The sequence below is a fragment of the Stegostoma tigrinum genome, chromosome 29 (genome assembly GCF_030684315.1).
Source record: "Stegostoma tigrinum isolate sSteTig4 chromosome 29, sSteTig4.hap1, whole genome shotgun sequence".
Lineage (NCBI taxonomy): Eukaryota > Metazoa > Chordata > Chondrichthyes > Orectolobiformes > Stegostomatidae > Stegostoma > Stegostoma tigrinum.
Genome location: NC_081382.1, coordinates 29858107 through 29882782, shown reverse-complemented (window position 1 = coordinate 29882782; position 24676 = coordinate 29858107). Strand labels below are relative to the sequence as shown.

Below are 24676 nucleotides of genomic sequence, written 5' to 3'. Positions count from 1 at the left end.
AAAGCTTGAAGATGGTATTTATTTGTTGAAATCAAGATTGATTGGGATACAGTGCAAGACTCATGGTCTGAGAAGCCACAGTAGAAGCTGCTCCTTTGCTGAAGTTAGATTAGCCTACTGTCTTTAGCAGTTTGATGTTGTGCTGTTCCTGTGCAAAACCTTGAGGCTGTACACCAATGCAATAAGATGATGCCTTTTTATTCTACTGTTCATAATGAGATGCGGCTTGAGGATCACGTAAAAGTTCTCAAACTTTCAACGTGAAGTTTTGATCTACAGCAGATGTATTCGGATAGTTATTTAGAGTTCTGTAAAAATCAGCTTTCTGTTTTTCACAGATGACACAACAGGAATACATTCCATATACACAGTATATCAAGGACATGAGATAATGTTTCACGTTTCCACAATGTTGCCATACTCTAAAGAAAATAAGCAGCAGGTAAGGGGAGTTCTTTATTTGTTATGACTAAGCGTATCACTGCTGGAATCATTCATGTTACATAGATCTTTCTATTAGTCTCACTGGGCTAGTCACACAGGGGAAATAATTGTGATTATGTCAGAGAGGAGGAGATTGCAAGTGGGCTTTAGATGTGAAGGATTCAAAATGTCTGCTGTACTAATCATTCCAGCAGGGATGCTGCGTTGCACGGCCCAGCAGGGCTGCTGCATTAGGATCTGCAGTGATGGGGGCATGGTGATATCCAAAGGAACTGAGGTGTCCCTGGTTATCAGTCACTGAAAGCCAACTTGCAGCTCAGTAAGCAGTTTCGAAGGCAAATTGTATGTCGACCTTTACAGCAAAGAGATCTGATTACATCAGGAGGCTTGCCCTTGGACCATCGTGTGCAATTTTTTTCATTTACCTAAAGACACTTGCCTTGGAGGGAGCACAGCAAAGGTGCACAAGACATTGATGGGATGGTGGGATTGACGATGGAGAGGGGTTGCGGAGACTGGGCCTATATTCCCTGGAGTTTAGGAGGAGGAGGTGTTATCTCACGGAAACATAAAATTCTTACAGGGGTCAACTGCACAGATGAATGTAGGAATGATGTTTTGCCTGGTCGTGGATTTGGAGAAGGGGCATATCTTTGCTGTCTCAGAATAAAAGGGAGGGTATTTGCATTGAGGTGAGGAGGACATTATTCTGTCAGTGAATAATTATCTGGAATTTGCCGCCCCCAGAGAGTCTCAGTCATTGAGTGTATTCAAGACAGAGAGTAATAGATTTCTGGATATGAAAGTTATCAAGCGATATGGGGATAGCATTGAAAATTGCATTGAAGTAGATGATCAGCTGAAATCTAGTCGGCATCTTTAAAGGAAAGAGACTGTAGGATTAAAATGCTTAAAAATGCTGTTATGCAGTTTCCTTAAAAAACACAGACAGGTTTCCTGGCCCTTATAAGTAGGTGCATAAGTTACAAAAGTAAGGATTTTGTGCTAAATCTTTATCAAGTACTGGGTAGGTGTTAGCTGGAGTAATACCTGCAGTTCATGACGCATTATTTTAGAAAGGATCTTTAAGACATTGCCAAAGAGATTTATTGTAATGTGGGAACGTAATAGTAAAAGAAAATGGAGCTCCATATCAGAGTAGGGACTATAGAAGGTGGGATTGCTGGCCCTCCAGCAGAGGAAGGCAAGGTGAAATCTAGTTGAAGTGGACAAAATTCTGAACCAGGACTGTCCGCTGTTTTGCTGGGAAGTTAGCCCAAGAGAGCCTGCGGTACCAAACCAAGGCTTGAGAGCTACACTTAGCAGAGCTTCGTGCAGAGTTCATTGCTGTAGTGCAAAACAAGGCAGCCATCTCCAAAAATAAACAAAACACAAGCAAATGAGAGACTTGCGTATGTACATTGGCTTTCATCACCTCGGGGCACTGCAAAGCACTTTGTGCTACTGAAATACTTTTTGAAGTACACTCGACATTGGAATTCAGGAAACGTAGCAGCCAATTTGCACAGAGCCAACTCCCACATACTATGATGAGGTGATGACCAGACAGTCAGTTTTTGTGATGTCTCCCTGTGGAAACATTGGCCGGGACAACTCGACTTCAAGACAGGCCAGTAGCATGTTTTATGTTTGCCTGGGGAAACAGATAGGGTACCTCAGTTTAACATCTCATCAGAAAGGTGGCACCCCTGACACTGCAGTACTGACTCAGCACCACAGGTCAGCTCAAGTTTCTGAAGTGAGACTTCTGACGGAGAGGTGAGATTGCTGCATCTAAGCCACAGCTAACACCCGAAATGTGGATGTGGTGCTGGTGCCCTGTGCTGGGCTACACTTTCAAAACCATTATGAAGGCTTTACACACAACCTGCCCAGCCTTTCCTCGTGAAGTGGGTCATACTTAACTATTCTCCTCACACCCAAATATTTCCCTGTAACGCTATACTCACGAGATCACTGGGAGACTACAGTCTGAAATATAGTGGAAAATGTTGAGCGTGAGGGATGGCCTTTCTTCAGGGTGGCTGGTGATTTACAAATACATTAAAAAAACATTGCAAAACAGTAGGGGCAAACCCATTAGCTTGTTGCTCAATCAAACCACATTCAGTGCAGTGTTGTCTGGCAATTCTGAATGCTTTATCCAAATTTAAAGAGGTTTTGAAACACAACAGCCTGAAGCTGCCACAATTTCCAGCAATATTTGAGCAGTACCTGGGTCACCAGCCAGCCATAGCCAAACTGAATGTGCATTGAGTAATGTTTAAAATGGTATTTCAGTGCTGCAAATATAATAAACTGCAAGGAGCAATGTTGTTCACCTTTTCCCATTTATGAGCCAATCGCAGTTCTCTGGTCCATGTCTTCACGTCACTGTGTTGACAGGAGGAAGTGTAGGGCCTAGGTCCCTGAGGAAGATCCTTTCTGAATGTCAGACAGCTGATATATTTACAAGTAAAGTTCATAATTTCAACCCATGTTTGTTTTTAACTGAATAAGTGATGTGATAGGGTTTTTTAATTTCTTCATGGAACAAAAGTGTGATGTAAACCATAACAGCCTCAGCATTTATTTTCGTTCATTACTTTTATGCAGTCATGGGTGTGGATGTGGATGTCGCTGCTAGGCCTGCATTTGTTGCCAGTCCCTAGTTGCCCTTGAGAAGGTGGTAGTGAGCTGCCTTCTTGAAAGACTCTGTCCACCTGCTGTGTGTTGACCCACCATGCCTTAGGGAGGGAATTCCAGGATTTTGCCCCAGTGATATTGAAGGAATGGTGATACATTTCCAAGTCAGGATGGTGAGTAGCTTGGAAGGGAACTTGCAGGTGGAGAGCTTCCAATGTATCAGCTGCCTTATCCTTATAGTTGGCAGAGGTCATGGGTTTGAAAGGTACAGTCTAAGGAGTCTTGATAAGTTACTGAAGTGCAAATTATACACCGTAAATATTCCTGCCACTGTGTGTTAGCAGTACAGGGAACAAATGTTTAGAAGTGTGTTCGTGATGTCCACTTGGGCTGCCCTGTCCTGGATGATATTGAGATGTTTTGAGTGTTGTTAGGGCTGCACCCATCCAGACAAATAGAGTGTGTTCCTTCACACTCCTGATTTGTACCTTGTAGATGGTGGGCAGGCTTTGGAGTTCATTAGGGCATAGTAGGAGTATGTCTTAGCTGTAACTGGATCTGGGTCCAGTAGTGCATCAGTCATAAGTAGTTAGTATGTAGGTACAGCAAGTAGATCAATGAGTTTGAAGATGAAAGTGAGGATATTATGCTTCAGTAACATAGAGCATAGTTTTGATCCTCTTATTTAAGAAAGGATGGAGATGCATTGGAGACAATTTGAAGGCGGTTTACTAGCTTGATACCTGATATAAACGAGTTGTGTTATATATAGGTTGGCCAGGCAGACTTGTTTACACTGGAGTTTAGAAGACTGAGAGGGTGATTTGTTGAAATTAATTAGATCCTGAATAGGCTTGACAAGGTGGACATGATGAGGATGTTTCCTTTCCTGATGTGTCTGGTATTGGAAGACATTATTTTAAAATCAGGAGCCTCGCTTTCAGGAGAGAGAGGAGGAGAAAGTCTTCCTATCTGGAACAAAAACAGAAGTTGCTGGACTGAGGAAGGGTCCCTGCCCCGAAACGTTAATTCTGATCTTTCTCTTCACAGATGGCTGCCAGACCCGCTGAACTTTTCCAGCAACTTCTGTTTCTGTTCTTGATTTACAACATCCTCAGTTCTTTCAGTTTTTATTAAGTCTTACTCTCTGGAAGTCTTCTGGAACTGTGTGCATCAGATGCTGATGGAGGTGCAGTCATTGAATATTTTTAAGGCAGAGGTGGATAGATTCTCATGAGGCGAGGGAATCAAAAGTTACTTGGCATAGATGGGAAAGTGGAATTTGAAACAGAAACAGATCAGCTGTGGTCTTGGTAAATGGTGGAGCAGGATAGAAGGGATGAATGGTCTACTTTTGCACCTGTTTTTGTTCTGTTTGTTATCTTCTAGACTAAGTGTTGGATATTTTTGTTTTGAGATTGGGATATCGGGGTTGGAAAGTTCATAGTACCAATTAAGGATGTTCCAATACAGGTGGGCCTGTAGGAGGCACCCTCATTACCTTTTCCTTCTGACCTTCAGAAGAAGAAATGGTCACTATTGCAGGCTCACTGTTATAGACTGGGAGCCCCTACCAAAGGCAGCCACTAGCATAAGCAGGTACATTTGGGCAGCTATGGTGTGAGGGGACTGGTCTCAAACACAGACACACACACACAGACACACACACACAGACACACACACACAGACACACACACACAGACACACACACACACACACACACCCGCCACCACCACTCCCATGGACAGAAAGGGCTTGGAACTGAATAGCTGCTGACAACCAATACGTTCCCCCCTTTCGATCTCTGCAGTGGGTACGAATTCAGACTCTTGTACACAGATAGTATTGGCATAATTTTCAGGCACCTTCCTGACAGTGTGGAAGAAGTAGATTTAATAATGTTCAGAAGAAAATTGCTGATTTTTTAAAAACTTCAAAGATATACTTTATTCATAAAAAACATCCTTGTGTGTATTCAGAGACATGTATGCATAGTTACAAGTGCAGTTGGATTTTGTATAGTAGCATATCAAGAAGGCATACAAATATTGAAGTTTGACTCTGTCTAAACAAACCAAAGGCATCTTCTTGTTTTACAAGACTGTATTTGCATGTATTTGAGGCTCCAGAACAGACCCCCATTTAACTTCAGCAGAAAGATCTCAGACAGTGGTCTTCGCGCACTGCGCTTTGGCAAAAGGCAAAAACAAATACAGGGTTATGGGATGGAAAACAGGGGAATGGAGTCATTGTGCAGTAAGTTCAAAGAGCTATCACAGGTTTGATGGGCTGAGTGGTCTTCTCCTGTTCTAGCTGATTACAGTGTTCAGTGGTAAAGGTACCAAAAGGATAGGAGTGAGGTGGACAGATTGCTGAGTTTGAGATGATTGACTCACAGAGGAAATTGAATTACACATTTTTTTCATCACTGTTCTGATTAACAGCCCCTTGGTACAGTGTTTAATCAATGTGCTGTCTTTCCCAATGTAGCATTCCCTACAACCTGACACCCATAAAGTCTTAATGCATTTGACTCATTGACCCACATCCTCATTTAAATAGCAGAAAATCGGGTTTCCTGGTTCCTGGTCAGCGTGATAGATAAATGTGATTGGTAAGAAGGGAAAGAGAGTGAACTGAAACATTCAGCTTGTACCATTCATCCTGCTAGGGAAGTCCAGGTAATTTGGAACAACTCCCTGAATAAGGAAGCTGGCTTGAAGATTGCTCTTTCCACTCTCTATTTTTCAATAATCTGTCCAGCTTTAGTTTTCTGCAGGGATTGTTCTCCATTTGTAATTGCCTGAACTCTAAGTCTGTGAAGCACAGTAACACTGTTGCTGAATTATTAGGAAATAAATTGCAATTTGTTCTAGTAACCTATAGATTTTGCTGTTTAATTTCCTTTCCTTTTTCTCATGGTTTGACACCAGTGGTACAAAGACTTGTAACAATTGAATCAAGGTAACTTAATCAATTTAATTTAAACTTTACAATTCCTAGCTATAACGTCTGTGTCATTTTAGAGAATCAGATATATAAACAAATATGTTTAATTACTGAGAAACTAAGGCTAGCTGTTAAACTCCCAGCAGTGACAAACATTTTTATGGCATCCTTTCCTGCAACCCTCCAACAGAATGTTGGGAATATTTAGCTTTCCATTTCTTTCTAGTGTTGACTAACCAAATCTGTTTCGGAAATGTCTAATCTTTTAGTTTATGCTAAATGAGGAAGGGATGGTGGTGGGAAGAGGATTTTTATAATCCAATTTTCTAGATGTATGGCAGAGAATTATCTTCTGTATATTTCCAAAATTGAACTTTTGAGTTGGAGACATTCAGATTGTTAGTTTAGCAGATGTATGGATCAACTTGTTACACTTATTTGCAGTTTCCTCTAGCGCTATTTTTTTGATGCCATCTGTGAGACTACTTGAAATGAACATCAATTCAATCATTCCATTGTCTTTTTTAAATTCCAGTGTAAAGACCCATCTGTAGCCCCGTTGCCCACTTAAGTAAGAAACATGGATAAATTGCATGGTACAGTGGAAGGTGTTAAAATTACTTTTTATAATTTATAAGATAATATAACTTCTGGAATTTGGATTTCAAACTCGAGGCAAGTGGTTGTTGGTTATTTCTTTGAAGGTTTTGCTTATCTTGGGGAAGAAAAACACCAATCAAGATCAGTGTCCTTTCTGAAAAGTGACCTAAGTCCAGCATTTGTCAGAAAGCAGGTGACTGCATGCCTCTATGATGCTAATGAAAAGTCATTTATATTGTTGAGTTTATGATGGGTAGGGTAAACTTTTAAAGCCATCCAGTTTGAATTTCAGTGAAAAGAATTGTAGGGTGAGCAAATGTTTCTTTCAATTCAGTTCAGAAAACACTACTGCTGAATTTATTTTAAACAATTTTGTTTTCTCACCTACACGAAGGATTTGGAATGCTTTAGGGAATAAAGGTAAGCTGCCACGGTCCCAGAGCGTAGCTCTCTTATGAGAGAGAATCAAATGGTGGTGCTATAACCTGAAGGTCACCACACCTCAGGTGAGGGTAGAGGGTGAGATGAAGAGCCCTTGATAGCCACAGCCAGTGTGGGAATTAAACCCATGCTTTTGCTGTTACTCTGCATTGCAAGCCAGCAGTCCTGCCAAACTGAGCTGATCCACCTTATCACTGCCACAGGAGGATTTAGCATGTGAATCATCAGGAGAATTTGGTTAGAAAATTCCAGGATATTGTAACTGAGTAGGTTTAGACTTTCTGATCGGTGAAAAGTATATGCCAATAGCCTTGGAAATGGCTCGTCGTATTATCTCCATTGTGCACAGCAAAGAAACTGCAGAGTTGGTTAATTAGAAATTTAAGGCAGTGAGATAGATGTGTAAATTTCCTGGACTTGAGTATCTGTAATGGATAGAGATGGGAAAAGCTTGAAGCTTTTGTTTTGCTTTGGTTTAGATCTTGCTGATGGTCTTATATATTGAGTTAGTTTGGTTTGTTCTTTTTCTTTTGTGTTCTGTTAAAGAAAATCTACAGCCTCATGTCAATATGTTTCTGTGACTGATGACCACATTAGCGAAGAAGCAAAAAAAATTCATCTGTGAAGCCAGATCTTATTCTGGAAACTGACTTGTCTGGTAGTTATTATCAGTTGAGATCTTACCAAGGGCACGACTAAACTACTTAGTAACCTCTGATATTGGCATTCACTAAGGAGGAAAATGCTGATAAAATAGTGGCAGAAGCGGAGAGGTAAAAGGTAATGGATCAGGTGACTCCTAGATTGCTGAAGGAAATAGGAGCAAAAACAGGAGAAAACTTTAATGTAATCATCCAGTCGACTGTAGATTTGGGAGAAGTACCGGGGAGTTGAAAATCAGTAAATGTGACATCCTTGTTTAAGAAAATGTGTAGGGACATTACAGCAATGAGATGTTTTAGCTCCAAGGCCAGGGGTTGTTTTTCTTGGAGCAGGCAGAATTGAGCAGAGATTTGATAGAGTTCTACAAGATTAAACCAGATGTAGACAAGGTGGGAAAAGAAAAGCTGTTCTATTTGCCTAGAAGCCCTAGGGACTCAGATTCAAGCAGGAAGTGCAGCGGATATGCAAGGAAGAATGTTTTACACAGTAATTGGTGATGACCTGGAACTCTGCCTATGAGCGTGGTGGAACCAGCGATGTTAAATAGCTTTGAAAGGAAATTTGAAGGACTCTTAAGGGAAACAAACTTTCAGGGTTGCAGGGTCAAAGGAGTGGGACTGAGTGAACGTCTCTACTTTGGACTCAATGGACTGAATGCCGTCTTTCAGAGGCTCTGTGACTTTATATATTTGCAACCTTATTAAGGGAAATGTAGCAAAGAATGTAACAGTTTACTGAATGGCAACTGGTCATTCTCTTCCATCTGATGCCTTAAAGCTTGGATCAAAGTCTTCCTTTCTCCGTGAGGTTGCAAGAGAGCACTCGATGCAATGAAATAGGGAGCTTGCTCCTTCCCATCTAGCTCCCCCAGAGAAGGAAGAACACAAGGACCTTAATGATGTTGTGATGAGAGAGAGAGAGAGAGAGAGAGAGAGAGAGACAGAGAGAGTGTACGACCAAAAATAAGGTTTTCAAGTAGATTTGTAGCTCGGCTTTTGGTTGTTGTGGTTGGTTGGCTCGCCGAGCTGGTTCATTGCGCCACAGACGTTTCGTTACCCTGCTGGGTAAGATCATCAGTGGCTCCACTGGAGGCTGCACTGACGATGTTTCCTAGCAGGGCAATGAAACCTCTGCGGAACAATGAACCAGCTCAGCGAGCCAACCAACCACATGACAGAAAATAAGCTGGAAAGCGATTGATCATTTATTTTAGATTTTAAAGGCATCAAGGTATATGGGGAGACAGCAGGAATATGGCTTTGAAATAGGGAATGTGATCATATTGAATGTTGGAACAGGCTCAAAGTGCTGAAAGGCCTACTCCTACTCCTGGTTTCTGTGTTTCAGTATTTGGAAACAGTGGTATTCAATGTGAAACTGCATATGTGCTTGACAAAGAAATTAATTGAAGGGGTATTTGGAAGAGCAAGGAGACTGGTGCTAACTGAGTTGCTCTGTGAAAGTATTGGTCCAGTCTTGATGGACTGAATGGCCTCCTTTGTTATACTCTTCTCTGATTCTGTGAAATGTCCAGGCATACTCTAACCAGCAGTTTAAAAGGGTAAACAACAGAGAGGCCTGGGAGTTTCTAGTAAACATGTCATGATGTGTACCTCTTGCTACATAAGGAGTCATTTTCTAGTTCAAATAAACACAAGACTTCAGTTCATCTCCTTTATATTGTATTTGATTTTGAAGTTAAAAGCATATGCTTCCAACATTGACATTCTGTGCTCAAAGAACTTGGTCAGTTTGCTTTACTATATTTGACAGTGTAATGTGTAAATATTCGCTCTAAGCTGTGGAGTTTATTGTTTCACAGAGGGTAACAATGTGGGAATGAATTTTGATCATGTTAGCTGGAGGATAGTTTATATCCATTGACATTGTTTAATTCACAAATTATGCAGATATGACTAGAAAAAAATGATTTCCACGGGCTCAAAGAGACAAATTAAGTCTGATAATTGCTTTGCAGTTTATGCTTTTTTCCACTTCCCTAATTACATTGCACTTTTACAATTGACAATGTATTTATGTTAGCTGTTTTGGCAGTGCGATTTTGATTCTTACCATCATCATTAACACTTGGATCATTAAAGAGTTTCAGGGAAACATGACAGAATTCTCGTTGGTTCTGGAACTCGAGCATGAGTGTACAATTAACTCAGGATGATTTAATCCCATTGGCACTGGAGGGATGGTATATCTAACTTCCTGCAATTGCATGAACCTCTAAGAAGGCAGCCCTTAATTGATCCATTTTGTTTTAATTGAAGTTTTCAGCCTGTACAACTTTTTTTAAAAAATGACTAATGCTTTTATGATATCTCAAACTCCTACTCAATAGCACATTATAAAATGATCAGTACTGCAGTTGTAGAGCCCTTACCTCTGATACAGTAGTCCTGGGTTCAGGTCCCACCTGCTGCAGAGGTGTGGCATAACATGTGAACAGGTTGAATAAAAAATATCTAAAGTGACCAATGTACCTGGAATTTGTTTTGACGTGGAACCAGCTATTACTCAACCTGGGTTCATTTGTCAGCTTTACCTGGACTTGCACAATCTGCGCTATAATGGATGTCCTCAGAGACGCAGCATGTTTCTCTGTTAAGAATGCCAATTACCAAATAAGATTGTTACAGTCCTTTTAGGGAAATTTGAAGGAGAAGCCCTAACCCCAGCATTTGATCAATAGTATTACACCACAGATTTTGTTGGTATATATTCATATGAAATTAAATAAGGCAAGAACCACTAATATAAAATGATAATTTATAAAGCTTTATGCTTTAAACACAGTTCAAGATTTTGAATCTCACTGATTGAAGAGTTCTCTTATCTTACAAAATCTTGAAGGTTAATTCACTTTTCCTGGGGCCAACCCAAGAGGTATGCCACAGACATCTGGAATTTACTTTAATTCTCCCTTGCATTCCAGCATTTCCTCAATGCACAAATTATGTGTGGATCCTTCCATTACCTTTTGGTTTAATGATACTCTAATTTTATTTAATGATCACAGTACTGAGGACTTTTCAGTTCCTTCTCCTGGCTTTGGACTTGTGTGGACTGTGTTTTTCCCCTTTCTGCTCCCTTCGATTCTCTATTGCTCTTTCCAAATTAGGCACTCAGATGATTGCTCCAATGAACCACTACAGAGTTCTTTAACTTAAACAAATCTTTTAGTTGTGTTTTCCTTGCAGAACCCAAACTGACTGAATTAAACAAAAGAACCTTCCCATCAAGGCTCCACCAAAAAAGTTTATTTCTATGGCAACATGGGATGATTCAAACAGAAATTTGAACGAATCATGGTACATTCAATACAACTCTTTAATTCAGGAACCCACATGAATGCTTTATATATCTAATGAAGTTTCATGACTCTTTCTCCAAACTCCCTGGTTCCATTTCAAGCCTAGGGATGGATCATTCATTGCTCACATTTTGTTTCCCTCGTAACCCTGATCCTCTTGGATAAACCCAGACTACTTTAAGTGTAATCAAACCAGCTTTTTGGGATACACTTGCATCAGAGTTTTTGTTTGACCATTTCTCAACCAGGTATCCCTATTTTTCAGCAGTTAATACTTTAATTCCTAGAGTTATGCTGCACAATGTATGAACTGGATTTGTGTAACAGCACAGACTAAGAAGGGACTTTAGGGTGATTTCATATTTTGATGTTAAAGTGGGAGCAGTTCACATTGGGAAAGCATCTCAGCAAATCATGGGCTGCTCACCCACTAGACCCTGATCCATACCCCTTGGGACTTTTGGGTTTGCCAACTATATTATCACATTTCCTCTCTGCTTTGTATACAACTAAAGATCAGAAGAGAGTGAGATTCTGCCATTAACTCTTAATTAAATCAAGTTGATCAGATACTAAAACACAGCCTTTTACATACAGTACAAGAGAAGCACAGGTAACTGTAAGAGGTTAAGATATAGGAGCACAACTAGGCCATTCAGCCTGTCAGGTCTGCTCCACCATTCAATCATGGTAGATATGTTTCTCAACCCCATTCTCCTGCCTTCTCCCCATAACCCTTGAGCCCTTTACCAATCAAGAACCCGTCTATCTCTGTCTTCTATACGCTCAGACACTTGACTTCCACAGTCCTGTGTAGCAATAAGTTCCACAGATTCACCACCATCTGGCTGAAGAAATTCTTCCTTATCTCAGTTCTAAAAGGTTCTCCCTACACTGACATTGTGCCCTTGGGTCCTAGTCTGTCATACCACTGAAAACATCTTCCCCATGTCCATTCTGTCCAGGTCTCTCAGTATTCTGTAAGTTTCAATCAGTTCACCCGTCATCCTTCTAAATGAACCATCAGAACATTGCTCCCATATCAGGGACTCACTTCAGGTGATCAAAAGATTGTCATTATTGATTGCTTACACTAGTCTCATCAGGTTAGCAAAATCCTGAAGAAATCTTGATATCTGTATCCTCTATATTCCAAATTAAATCCTGAAGTAATGCCACTGTGTCAACATATTTGTACATGAGCAGGCTTATTTATTCGCCATTGAGAAACCATGTGTAGCAATGATGGCCTTGCATACTGTAACCTTCCAGCACACTCATAATGTTGACCAATTCATCCCAGATCACCTCCCTGCAATGACTTGACTGAGTTATTATACCAAATTATGGTTGGTTAATGAGCTGCCTCCAGTATTATCAGCCCTGGCCTTGTGTTGATCTTACTTAACCAAACAATATGGATTCTACCATCTGCCTCCTTTCGTAGAAAGGTAAGACGAGCCCACCTTCACTACTGGTCTGTGTTCTGTCACCCTGCCAGAGATGCAGCTGGTTGGGCATGGGGATTGAAGCCTGGGTTGGCTTTAGTCCTGTCTTTCTTACAGTTAATCAGCATTCTGTGGCTCCGGGCGATAGGTGAAATGGGTGCTCGTGTCAAGAATTGGCCACCATTGGGTATCATTCTGCATTCATCGTGTCTGCTCTAGTCCCTGACGGCTAGCCGTCATGCTGGGAGTGAAGTGGGTCTGCTGGTCACCACGTCTGGATTTCCAACGTGTCTTCCTCCTGGATGTAGCTTCGGGCTCAGAGCAATAGCCACTTGTCAACATACTCCCAGGTGAACAATAGTGCTGCTGGTATCTGTGAACCTTTCCCCCAGCGAGGAGTTAGCTTCAGAAGAACGCCTGCACTGGATAATATAGGAAGGAAGCAATGGCTCCATCATAAAAGTCAAAGTAACAAAGAGAATTATTGACAGTAAAATGTTCACACTGTTCACCAAAGTCTATACCTGTTTCCTATTGGGATGAAATAAAGTGACAGATGTCAGAAGCCTGGTATGAATGGGCTAATGGACAGGGAGCTTGTCCTCTCCAATCAGAAAATAAGGTGGGGATTGGTGGGAGGAAGCTCCGAGACTTGCAGTGAGTATCGAGCAGGAGATCCTGGGGAGGGAAAGGTCATGGTTATGGTGGGTGAAGAAGTGATAAGATTGCAGGAGGAAAGAGAGTTGGGAGAGAAAGTGCTGGTATGGAGGTAGTGAGATTGAGAGGAGAAAGATTGAGGGGACAGAATAGAGGAAGAGAGAAACTGCAAAGAGATTGTACACAGAGTGAGAGAGACTGCTTGGGAGGGGGCAATGGGGAGAGAGTTTGCACAAAGACAAATTCAGGTAGAGGGAAGAAATTCTTGGAGGGAGAGATTGCACTGACAGGTTTGCTTGAAGGGTTGTGGGTGGGTGAAATGCATATACTTCTGGCCCATAAGCATTCTATGAAACCATTTACCAATTAGATCTGATAGCTCTAATCTCCACTAAGGTACAAGGTTTCCTTTGCCCTGGAAATTCCATGTCGCACTCCTAACATTCAAATGTTTTTCAAAGTCTATGGAACAGAGCCTTTCTAATGTATGATAATGACAATCCTGCCTCACCACAATAGGTTATTCAGATATCATCAAACTTGCTGCAGTTAAACCAGAAATAGCTATTTTCCTAATGAGTTAGGGGCAGTTTTCAACTTTTTTCCAAATTAACACCCTAAGCCTCACTCATTCTGGTGGTGGGGTTGAGGAACAGGAAGTGTTAAAATGCCTGTTGCAAGTAGTTAGATTATTTAATGCATTAAGGATTGCAGTACCCATAAATCTGTCAATCTAAATACCTGCTTATCGAGGACCAAGTGATGGACAAGAAGTCAGATCATACAATATTGTTCTATTGATTCATTAAGATAATTTAATTTTCACACATCTGACACAATCAATGAACAATTCACTGCTAGCTTGCCTATTTTTACATGCCTTAATCTGTACTAAATTAAAGTTGCTGACCCATATGCAATGATTGACTTGCATTTTCAGTGTAGGTAGCATGCTAAGAGAGAGAACATTTCAAATGAGGTCCACAAACTAATGTCAAAAGAACCGAAGAATATTGATGAACTTTAAATTTGTATCTTTACTAGCTAATCTTTAATTCTGTTCGTTTAATTAGATATTGTGCAGTGACATACATTTACTTTTGGACCTTGGGCTTTTCATCTGAAGATTGAACTTGGTGATAGGCTTAATTAAAATGCTGATTGCAAATTATAACTTTTTACTCCAGTGCATTTTTTACAAATTCAGAGCTTTGAAGAACACACAACTTCAAAGGATCTGTCAGATCAGTCTAACTTAAAAAGAAGTGTATCCAGAAGCAGAGCGGGGAGATTTGGTTCTCATTTAATGTTTGAAATGTGACTGTTCTGTAAAACATTGCTTCTGTTTTCAAATGCAGTTAAATGATGCAGCCAGATGTCAAAATTCATCGATGTATCATCTGCATGTGCTCTTTTAACAGTCCTCGGCCATTTAGAGACTTTTATGCATTAAAATAGTTATCTTGTAAGACTAATTTACTATAACAATAACACAGTAACCCGTTTGATTGGCACTACATCCACTCCCTCCACCACCAACTCTCAGTAATAGCAGTGTGCGCTATCTACAAAATACTCTGCTGAAATTCACCTCCTCAGACAGCACCTTCCAAACCCTTGATCACTTCCACCTAGAAGGACAAGGGCAGCAGATAAATGGGAACACCACCAACTCCAAGTTCCCCTCCAAGCCACTCACCATTCTGTCTTGGAAATATGTCGCCATTCCTTCGCTGTTGCTGTTTCAGTGTCCTCGAATTCCGTCCCTAAGAGCATTGTGGGTCAACCCATAGCATATGGACTGCAAAGGTTCAAGAAGACAGCTCACCCACACTTTCTTGATGGTCGCTAGGGACAGACAATAAATGCTGGCCAGCCAAAAATATTCAGCCCCCTGAGTGAATAAATATGTTTATATTTTGCGCCTTTGTTGTAATGAACCATCTCAAAGCACATCAGAGGCACAATACAAAGCACAGTAGGAAATATTAAGCCAGATAACCAAAACCTCGGTCAAAGTGGTAGGTATGATGAAGTGTGTTCAAGGGCGAAAGTGAGGTTGATACATATAGAGGTGTAGGCGGGAACTTCAGAACTTGGGACCTGGTGACTAAGTGGATAGCCACCAGTGGTGAAGTAGTTATAACTGGGAGTGCACATGAGTCCAGAATTAGAGGAATGCAGATATCTGGCAACATTATGTGTATTCCAGGGGTGAGGAGGGACAAAGCCATGGATTGATTTTAAATGAAGGGAGGTCATTTTAAAGTCAATCATTTCCAGCCAGTCCTGATGAATGGTGTATCAAACATACCAACTACTTTTGTTCTTTTTAGAGATATTGATGGTCTTGCTGTGTATTCTCAGAATTTTCTATTTTTTCTTGGACTTCTACCATTTTTAGTTTGTATCATTATTTTTGATGCTACTTTTCAAGTTTCTTGTCAGTCAGGGAGTCTCCAATTCTGTCTAGTGCCCTGCTAGTAATTTATTTTGCTGGAACCCTTGCTTTTGACAGTTCCCAATTCATATCTGACCTTTTCCTTTTGCCCGCAGTTGTCATTGCTATTCCATTACTTTCTTTTTCATTATTTTGCCTGGTAAGCTGACAGAGTCAATAGGAGTTATCATTAACAATATAGATTTGCAGAAAAATACAGACAAGGGATTAGATTTTAATTTCCTATGTTGTGTAGTTTTGTCAAATGTTCTGTGATGTCTCCCTTATCAAGATTATTGGTTCATTAGATGTTGGACTATGTAAGGACATCTGTTGTTTTACTGTGGATGCTGAGGGTTTTCTCCATTGTATTTTCCTTTTATAATTGTGCACCATTCTCAATTAGCAATGCATTCCCTTTAGAAGGCTAACATTCTTGGCTGTTTGAAGGAGTGACTGTCTGAGTCTATTGCTGACTTCTTTCTCATTGTTTCTTTTATTCCACAGAAGTGTTTGTTTGACCCAGTATACTGCTTCCTGATTAGTGATAGCTCGTTCTCCATTCATCACCACTCTCTGTTCTTCATTATGAAAATTACCATGGCCATGTTCACTTGCACAGATCTGGAAGAGTCCTCCTGGTCATGGGCAATGAATTTGGAGATTTACTGTTGCATACTTCTACTAGTATTGATGGCTCCCAGTGTATAGGTCTCGCTTAATTGGCGGCAACACCAAAGCAAGCTTCCTGGATTAGCCAAGCCTGCACTGAAATAAATGAATCTCCTGACCCTGTTCCACCTGGCATATTTACATCCCTGATCTCTACAATCAAGAAGCCTCCCTTCTTTCCTAGCTCAGTCAGAAAATCCAATATGTTTATCCTTGGCATTGTTACCAGCTGTGTGAAATTAACACTCCTAATCTAGTGTTCATCCAGTTTTCAGCCACATATAAACATAGCTTAGCTTGAGCAATAGTATCCTGAGCAATAGTGAATTTTAATATCTATATAGCAATGATCTGTGAATTCTGATAATGCGACAGATCTGTACGAATATCTTTGTGGCCTAACAATCCAAATATCTGAGCCAACAGCTTTTTGGTGCCATGTGTCTCATGTCATCCATTCTACTGAAATGAGTTATGGTAATTCGTATCAAGCTGTGAGCATTTCTGTTGTTCTGTAGTGGTAGGTTGGTTCACTGAGCTGACTGTTTTTTGTGCAAACCTTCCTGCTTGGTGACAACTTCAGTGCTGTCTGGACTACATTGAAGCTGTTGTTCTGTTCGGTTCTGAATGTGTACAGTCCGCTCTGTTTTGGTGGGTAGTTCTGTTTCCAGTTTTGGTCCATAGTGGTATGTGGATGAGGTCTATTCCAACATGTTTGATAGTGGTGCCAGCCATTGAAAGCCAGGTTTCTAGGAATTCTTGTCCTTGTCTTTTTGTTTTGTTTGTCCTAGTACTGTTACCTTGTCCCAGTTAAACGGATGCCCTTCAATATTGGAGTGAATGGAAATGAGGGCGGGTTGGTCGTGCTGTTTTGCTGCGAGTTAGTATTCGTGTATCCTGGTGGCGAGTTTCCTGTCCGTCTGTCCTGTGTAGTGTTTCTTGCAGTTGCTGCGTGGTATTTTATGTGTCACATTTGTCCTGCTTATAGTGAGTGTGGAGTCTTCCATCTTTGAGAGTAGCTTGAAAAGTGTGGCTGTTGGTTTGTGTGCTATCCTTATTCCAAGAGGTTGTAGGAGTCTTGTAGTCAGTTCCAATATGTTTCTAATATAGGGTAGTGTGGCCAGAGTGTTGAGGCGTACAACATCTTCATGGTGTTGTTTACTTCCAGGCATTGGCAGATGAAACTATTACGGTTTTCATGCAGAGATTTTGTATAGGTGTTAAAGATAACACAGTCTGGAGCTGGAGGAACACAGCAGGCCAGGCAGCATCAGAGGAACAGGAAAGTTGATGCTTGCGGTCGGGACCCTTCTTCAGAAATGCCCAAAAAAGGGCATCAGTTTAACTGGGACAATGTAACAGTACTAGGGCATGCAAAACAAAGACAAGCACTAGAGTTCCTGGAGGCCTGGTTTTCAACTGGTGCGATAAGCAAATGTGTTGAACCCATCTTGGACCCCATCTACATACCACTATGGTGCAAAACCAGAAACCGAACCTCCCACCGTAATTGACCGGACTGTATAAACTCAGAACAGAACAGAACAGCAGTGCTTCAGTGGAGGCTGCACAGCGCAGAAGATGTCACCTAGAAGGGGCATGAAACGTTGGCACGAATTGAAAGATTAGTGTTTGACTTGGTTTTTGTTAAAATCTACAAAATGTACGTCAGCTGTGAGTTAGCTCTATTTTCTATGAGTCAGAATGTTACAGTTTGAGATCCCACTCCTGAGATTGAGCACAACATTCAAGGCTGACCCTGCAATGCAGTACAGAGGGAGCGCCACCCTGTCAGAGGGACAGTACGGAGGGAGCGCCACCCTGTCAGAGGGACAGCACAGAGGGAGCACTGCACTGTCAGAGGGACAGTACTGAGGGGGCACACCCTGTCAGAGGGACAGTACAGAGAGAGCACCACCCTGTCAGAGGGACAGTACGGAGGGAGCGCCACCCTGTCAGAGGGACAGCACAGAGGGAGCACTGCACTGTCAGAGGGACAGTACTGAGGGGGCACACCCTGTCAGAGGGATAGTACAGAGAGAGCACCACCCTGTCAGAGAGAGTGCCGCCCTGTCAGAGGGGCAGTACTGAGAAAGAACCACACTGTCAGAGGAACAGTACTGAGGGGGCGCCGTACTGTCAGAGGGACAGTACAGAGGGAGCCCCACACTGTCAAATGGACAGTGCAGAGGGAGTGCTGCACTGTCAGAGGGACAGCACTGAAGGAGCACCACACCATCAGAGGGGCCCTTCTTCAGATGAGGTATTCAAGCCCTGCCAGTGCGGGGGTATGTAACAATCCCAGGGCACATTCTGTTTAAGGATCTGGAGAGTTATGCTGAAGTTCTGGGCAGAACTGCTCCTGGAAACAACATGACAAGAAACAGCATTCCTCTTCATTTTCACATTGTTGTTTGTGGGAGTTTGCTGTGAGTGAGTTGATTTCCATATGTCCTATATTTCAACAGTGACTACACTCCTACAACTGGAACATGATATGGAATGCTTAGTGACATGCAAAGTGCTATATGAATGCAGTTTGTTTTTAAACATGAGGAACTTGGGTGTGGTATTTGGTTCCAGGCTCCCTTTGTGAGTAGAACACCCTGAATTTTGCTGCTCACGTTCTACTCTTTGTGGATGATTACGAAGATGTGGAAGGGGGCTGGTTACGTGTTTAGCCAGGGAGCATCAGCTGTCACAAGGGAGTGGAACTGGCTTGTCATAGAGAGCCCATAGTAGGGAAAGATACCATTCAGGCCATCATGTCTGCACCGAGTCTCTGAACAGCATTCCATTCAGACCCCCTAACCCTGCATTTCCCATGGGTAACCCACCTAGCCCACACATCACTGGACACTACAGGGTAATGTAGCATGGCCAATCCACCTATCCTGCACATCTTTGGACTGTGGGAGGAAACCGGAGCACGCAGAAGAAACCCACACAGATACGTGGAGACTGCGCTAACTCCAGACTGTCAGTCACCTGAGGTTGGAATTGAACCAAGGTCCCTCGCTCAGTGCCATCCTTTTCCTGCTTGTCAGAGTTGTATTTTGTATCGCCCTGTTCAGTGGCTTTACACTTAGATCATTGACATGGATTCTCAAGTCAATGAGTCCTGTGAGTTAACTTCTTCAACACTCTGTTGATAAAGTTCAGGCTTTAACCAGGCTGGCCTGCGCCTCTCCCAGAATGCTGCCAAATAGCGGACAGGTAATTCTGCCTTAAACTGGATGCTCATTCCTGTTCAAGCAGTCCATTTTCTGTTGTGTTGTGTGTGTGTACCTCACTATTGTACCTAATTAATTAAACCAAACCTTCCAGTAGTTCTCTCACCCATACATGTGCCTGCCTGCGAGCTTCCCAATGCTTCTATTGTATTAACTCTGACTTGACAACTCCAGCTGCTCTTCTTGTTCCCACAGTAATACATTACATTTTCCTGAAATGTGCTGAGCAGTCTAATGTAGGTTTGCATTTAAAACGGCTCCCACAATGCCATCAATACAAAGTGATTGGATGATATTGTAACTGAAAGTTTATCTTATTCAACCTACTCACAGGCTATCATAAAAGCTTTATTGTCAGTAAACATCAGTAGAGCAATCCCAACAGCTTCCCATCGTTGTTGGTCAGAATTCTAATCTCATGGTATAGGTTTTGTAGAGGTCCTTCCTCTAGTGTCTGCCCCTACCCTCACTTATTGGTGGTGGTTTTAAGAATCTCCCCTCAAAGTTAACAGCACATCATTGAAACAGGAAACAAAATGATCATGAGAACGACTAAAAAAAAATTCCTATCGGATCATTTTAATTCTAACACATAACGGCCAGAGTAAATTGAAAACAGAATTGATTATCATGTTGCCTCAACTCAAAGAGGCTTTATTCTCTCATTACTGGGATGAGGAGTCGAGCTGCAGTAAAGATACCTGTGTGGATTTTTCTCACCAGACTGATGGTTGGATGATTCGGGATCAGGACACCAAGTCCCGCTCTCCTGTCTTACCTGTGCTTGCTGGCTGCTCCCAGGCAAACATATCTTGATTTTAGAAGTCTCATCCTTCTTCACAAATCTCACCGTGGCCTCACCTGTCCATCTCTCTTTAACTTCTCCTGTGTCACCACCCTCTAATGTATCTGCCCTTCTCTAATCCAGGTCCCTTGAGTATCCTTAATCACTGTATCTTTGGTGGCTGCACCTTCAGTTGCCTAGCCCCCAAGTTCTGCCTTCATGTCTCCATCTCTCTAGCTCGTCTTCCCCTTCAAGATGCTCCTTAAAATCTTTCTTTGACCGAGCTTTTGTCCACTGGATGTCATATCTCTTCTGTGCCTTGGTGTCATTTTTCTGTAATGCTCCTAAGAAGCACTTTTTTGCGCCATTAAAGGTATTTAATAGATAGAAGTTGTTTTGCTGTAAGTGTACAGTCAGCCTTCAGTTCTGACTGCTACACAGCTTCATCATGATTGAGAGATGACCTGATAGAAATTGATAAAATAATGAGGGGATATAAATGGAGCTAATGGTAGTTACCATTTCCCTGGGATGGGGGATTTCAAGACTTGGGGTCACAGTTTTAAGGTGAGAGGAGAGAGATTGGAAAAAAAAATGCAGGGCAAATTTTTTACACAGAGGGCGGTTTGTGTGTGGAATGTACTTCCTGAGGAAGCACTTTTACTAACATTCAAAAGACATTTGGATAAGTACATGAATAGGAAGGGTTTAGAAGGATTTGGGCTAAATGCTGACAAATGGGACTAGGCCAGATTCAGATATCTGGTTGGCACCGACAAGTAGGACTTGAGGGTCAGTTTCTGTGCTGTCTGACTCTATATAACTCTGAGATATTACAGGGTCCACATGAAATCAGGAATTGACAGTGCTCAGCTCAATGTTGAAAATGGTTTCATTTTGTTAAGAAAGGTAAAGAAAGCATCAGTTTATCTGTTTGTTTCACTGAACTCATCACTGAGATGCAACAGTGATTGCCAGCAGTAGGCAAAAGCCTATCCAGAGAGAAGGAGGACCCTAACACCAATCTGGACTCAGCTAATATTAACATTCACACATTATCAATCTGCGTAAAGTCTACAATTGGGTATCCTCAGCAATCTATAGATCCACTGAAGACTTCTTTGAGAAAGCAGCAGATGCCGAAATGATTGAGTTTGTAGAGTTGAGAAATGCCACAGAGAAGCTCAAAACTGAGCTTCAAATTTAGGCTTGAATATATTTGAATTAAGAATGAATTGGAACATCCTACTATTCCCTCAGACATGGTGACTCTGAGGAGAATTTAAATGCATATGTAAAAAGTACATTTCGCCTTTTTAAAAATTGCCATTCCAGTTCCAAAACTGAGTGCCTCCCAGATTAACAGGCTCTCTCTCTCTGTCATTCCTATAACTGAAGTAAACTCCAAAAAACCCGCTATCCCATCACGAAGTCACCCTTTATTTATATGTGGGGAAAGTCCTTGACACTGATACAGCTCCCTCAGAGTGAAAATGATGTCTCACACTCTGATTTTTAATCTTTCAGCCAGGGCTCCCTGATTGGACCAGATTAACAGTCCCAATCAGGGAACTCATATTATATGGGGTCCACCCACCTGACCTCATTACAATCACTACTGTTATTTCATGTTTTGTATAAAGCAATAACTTTATGCACTTCTGGGCTTAAGATCATAGCTTAGATTTAAAAGGACTAGACTAAAAAGTGGTGAAAGTGGCCTCCCAGAGCCAGGTGAATTTTGAGACTCAAAATTACTTTGTGTGTCTGGAAAGTTCTACATTAAATTATCCTGTGTGAGTGTCTTTTGCCTGAATGGACATGCTGGGGGTAAAAAAAAGTCTGTAGAATTCACAGCTTTTGTGGACTTATCAAATCCCAGACGCATTGTCTCCAAACTCAAACTTTCACATGGAGAGCTGTAGAGAAACCAGCCCATCACACATTGTAATGAACCATCCAGCCTCCATTATTTAGCAATGGCCTCTAACACTGAATTTCCTAAGAGGGCAATGATCAGGTGATCACAAGAGAAAACGAACTCATAACAAATCTTACATGCTACTAGAACCAGGGAGAAACGAATCAGTGTAGAAACCAGGGATTTATTTTGTTTTGTTTTAATGCTCTTTTTGAGACTTTCCTCAAGGGTTACTTTTTGATTTTCATTTGTTCTTATTACATAGAAACTTGGGAGATAAGTTATTTGGCCATTTGAGTAGGTCATTTGACTCCTTGAGCTACCCCATTTATTATGACCATAAAACTCCACACCCTAATCCTGCCCTACCCCCATATACCCTGGAGTTCAACTTATCTCCTTCGTCAAAACCAGCAACAGTGACCAATGGGGGATTGAACTCATAACCATGGTATTATTAGCACCAGGCACTAGTTATCCGAACTAAGCAGCCAGCACCATAATTGCTGATAGTTGTCATTGTCACTATTACAGAGATGAGATTTCGATTCCAGATGTGTTAGTTTTTTTACAGCTGCCGTGGTAGAATTTGAACCAGTGTTCCCAGAGCATTAGCCTCACTAACCCTCATTCATTAGATCATGTTATAGTGTTGTCTTCTGTGATAACATGTCAACGTATGGGAGCAGAACTGGAAAAATTCATCAATATCCTTGACAGTTATTAGCCATTTATTAATATTAGCATAAGGAAAACTTTCATTCCACAGACAAAGCCATTACTTAAATTTGAACAATGCAAGAGGCATAAATTAACAATAAAAGTGTTTCTTAAGAATAAATAACATGCTCTTCTACATCAAAAAGGTCATCTCCCAAAGCATGACTTCCTCAGCCCAGTAGGATCACAGCAATATATGCACTTAATGTTGCATACATATAAAGCTGAAATTTTTTAATCAGGGTTTTTTAATCTCTTTAAATTTAAATTTAATAATTGGCACTCATTACAGTAGTATCAATTACATTTTTCCTCATTAGCAGTTTCTGAATTTATGCAACCTTAAACTAGCAATTTTACTTTGATTTAATGCTCTCCTGGCATCCAGCTAACTGAAAATTTCCTTAGAGACTGGTTTAAAACTATTCTATCCTGTTTGCAACCTCCCTCTCACCACTTCATACACCTGAAGTTTGCTTCTTTTCCCCCCTTTTATGGCCTCCCACTTTCCACTATTCACTCCCTCCACCCCCTTGTAGCCTCCTGAAACCTGCATATCTGTGATGAATGACACTGCTATGGTGCGGCAATTCTGGGAAGCTAAGGTCTGAGGGATTTGAGTCATTCCTTAGGCATTCCCATTTATTTCCTGGAACCTCGCATGCCGTTGCACACACACTGTTACCAAAGCAGTTACAGTTGGCACAAAGTTCGGGCCTGAGAAAGTCATGACCATATTTGAGTGCTATCCCCATTTGCAGTAGCAATACACCCCCTGATTCACCCTCTGGAAGTCAGTCAGTTAACAACCTACCTGCAGGATCACCATTCAATCAGAGCTGGTGAGCAGTGTGAGGACTGTCATGCCTCACTGGAATAATGCACTTGATATCAAGTCCTGCTATTCCCGGAGTTGTCAAAAAGGTAAACATTTTTGTAAAGAATGAAAAGTCGTCGGTTTACTTGCCAAGCTAATTCAGGTACGCAGAAAACATGGACCGATTTCTATACTTAGCAAGAACTGCTATTTATTACAAATGACTAGATTCTAACCATTGGTATACAACTAGGATCAGTCAATATATAAGTACTAGGTGAAATTACAATCTCCTTATAAATTCCTCTGCCTGTAACACGCAGACAGAGAAAAAGTCATTGATGTTATGAATGGACAGAAAAAATATCTGAGGCAGTATTTCAGTGGTACTGGTCCACGGAGTTTGCCGAGATAAGGACGGAAGAACTGACAGCAGGAGTAGGCAATTCAGTTCACAAGCTTGCTTTGCCATTAAATGTGATCATAGCTGATCTCATTGATCCGTTTAATCGCCAGGATTTTCCGGTCCTTGATCTCTTTTCTCCGGGCTATTTTCAGTTTTCACAGGAGGCACCAGCAATTAGTAATGAGCTGCAAAGACTCTTAGTTACTCCTTAAAGGCTGTAACTTACAGCAATCAGTGAAGGAAAATAAACTGGCTGTCCTCTTGCTTTAGATACTTTACTGGAGAAAGACACACCATCAAGCCCTTGCAGTAGTGAGAAGGCTTCTGCCAGCATTGTTCACACCCACAAGCTGTTCAGCTACCCCAGGAGCCAATCAGATAGCTGTTGTTACGTGAAGGTGTTTGGCATCCAGCGCAACTGGTCACAACTCTACAAACTGATCAGCCACTGGTTGCTGGCTGAATCTCATGCTATACACACACACTTATGTTGACTCATCAACAAACAGCCTT

At 41.5% G+C, this 24676-nt stretch overlaps 1 protein-coding gene across 10 annotated transcripts in view; it reads left to right on the top strand.

The window, feature by feature from the left end:
• The window catches only part of garnl3 (GTPase activating Rap/RanGAP domain like 3), a 387754-nt gene that overhangs the window by 273112 nt on the left and 89966 nt on the right, over nt 1-24676 (top strand). For all 10 annotated transcript variants that reach the window (XM_048558881.2, XM_048558880.2, XM_048558883.2 and 7 more), the window contains one exon: nt 339-442. In XM_048558881.2, coding sequence (XP_048414838.1) covers nt 339-442 — 104 coding nt within the window. The remainder of the gene's footprint in view (nt 1-338; nt 443-24676) is intronic.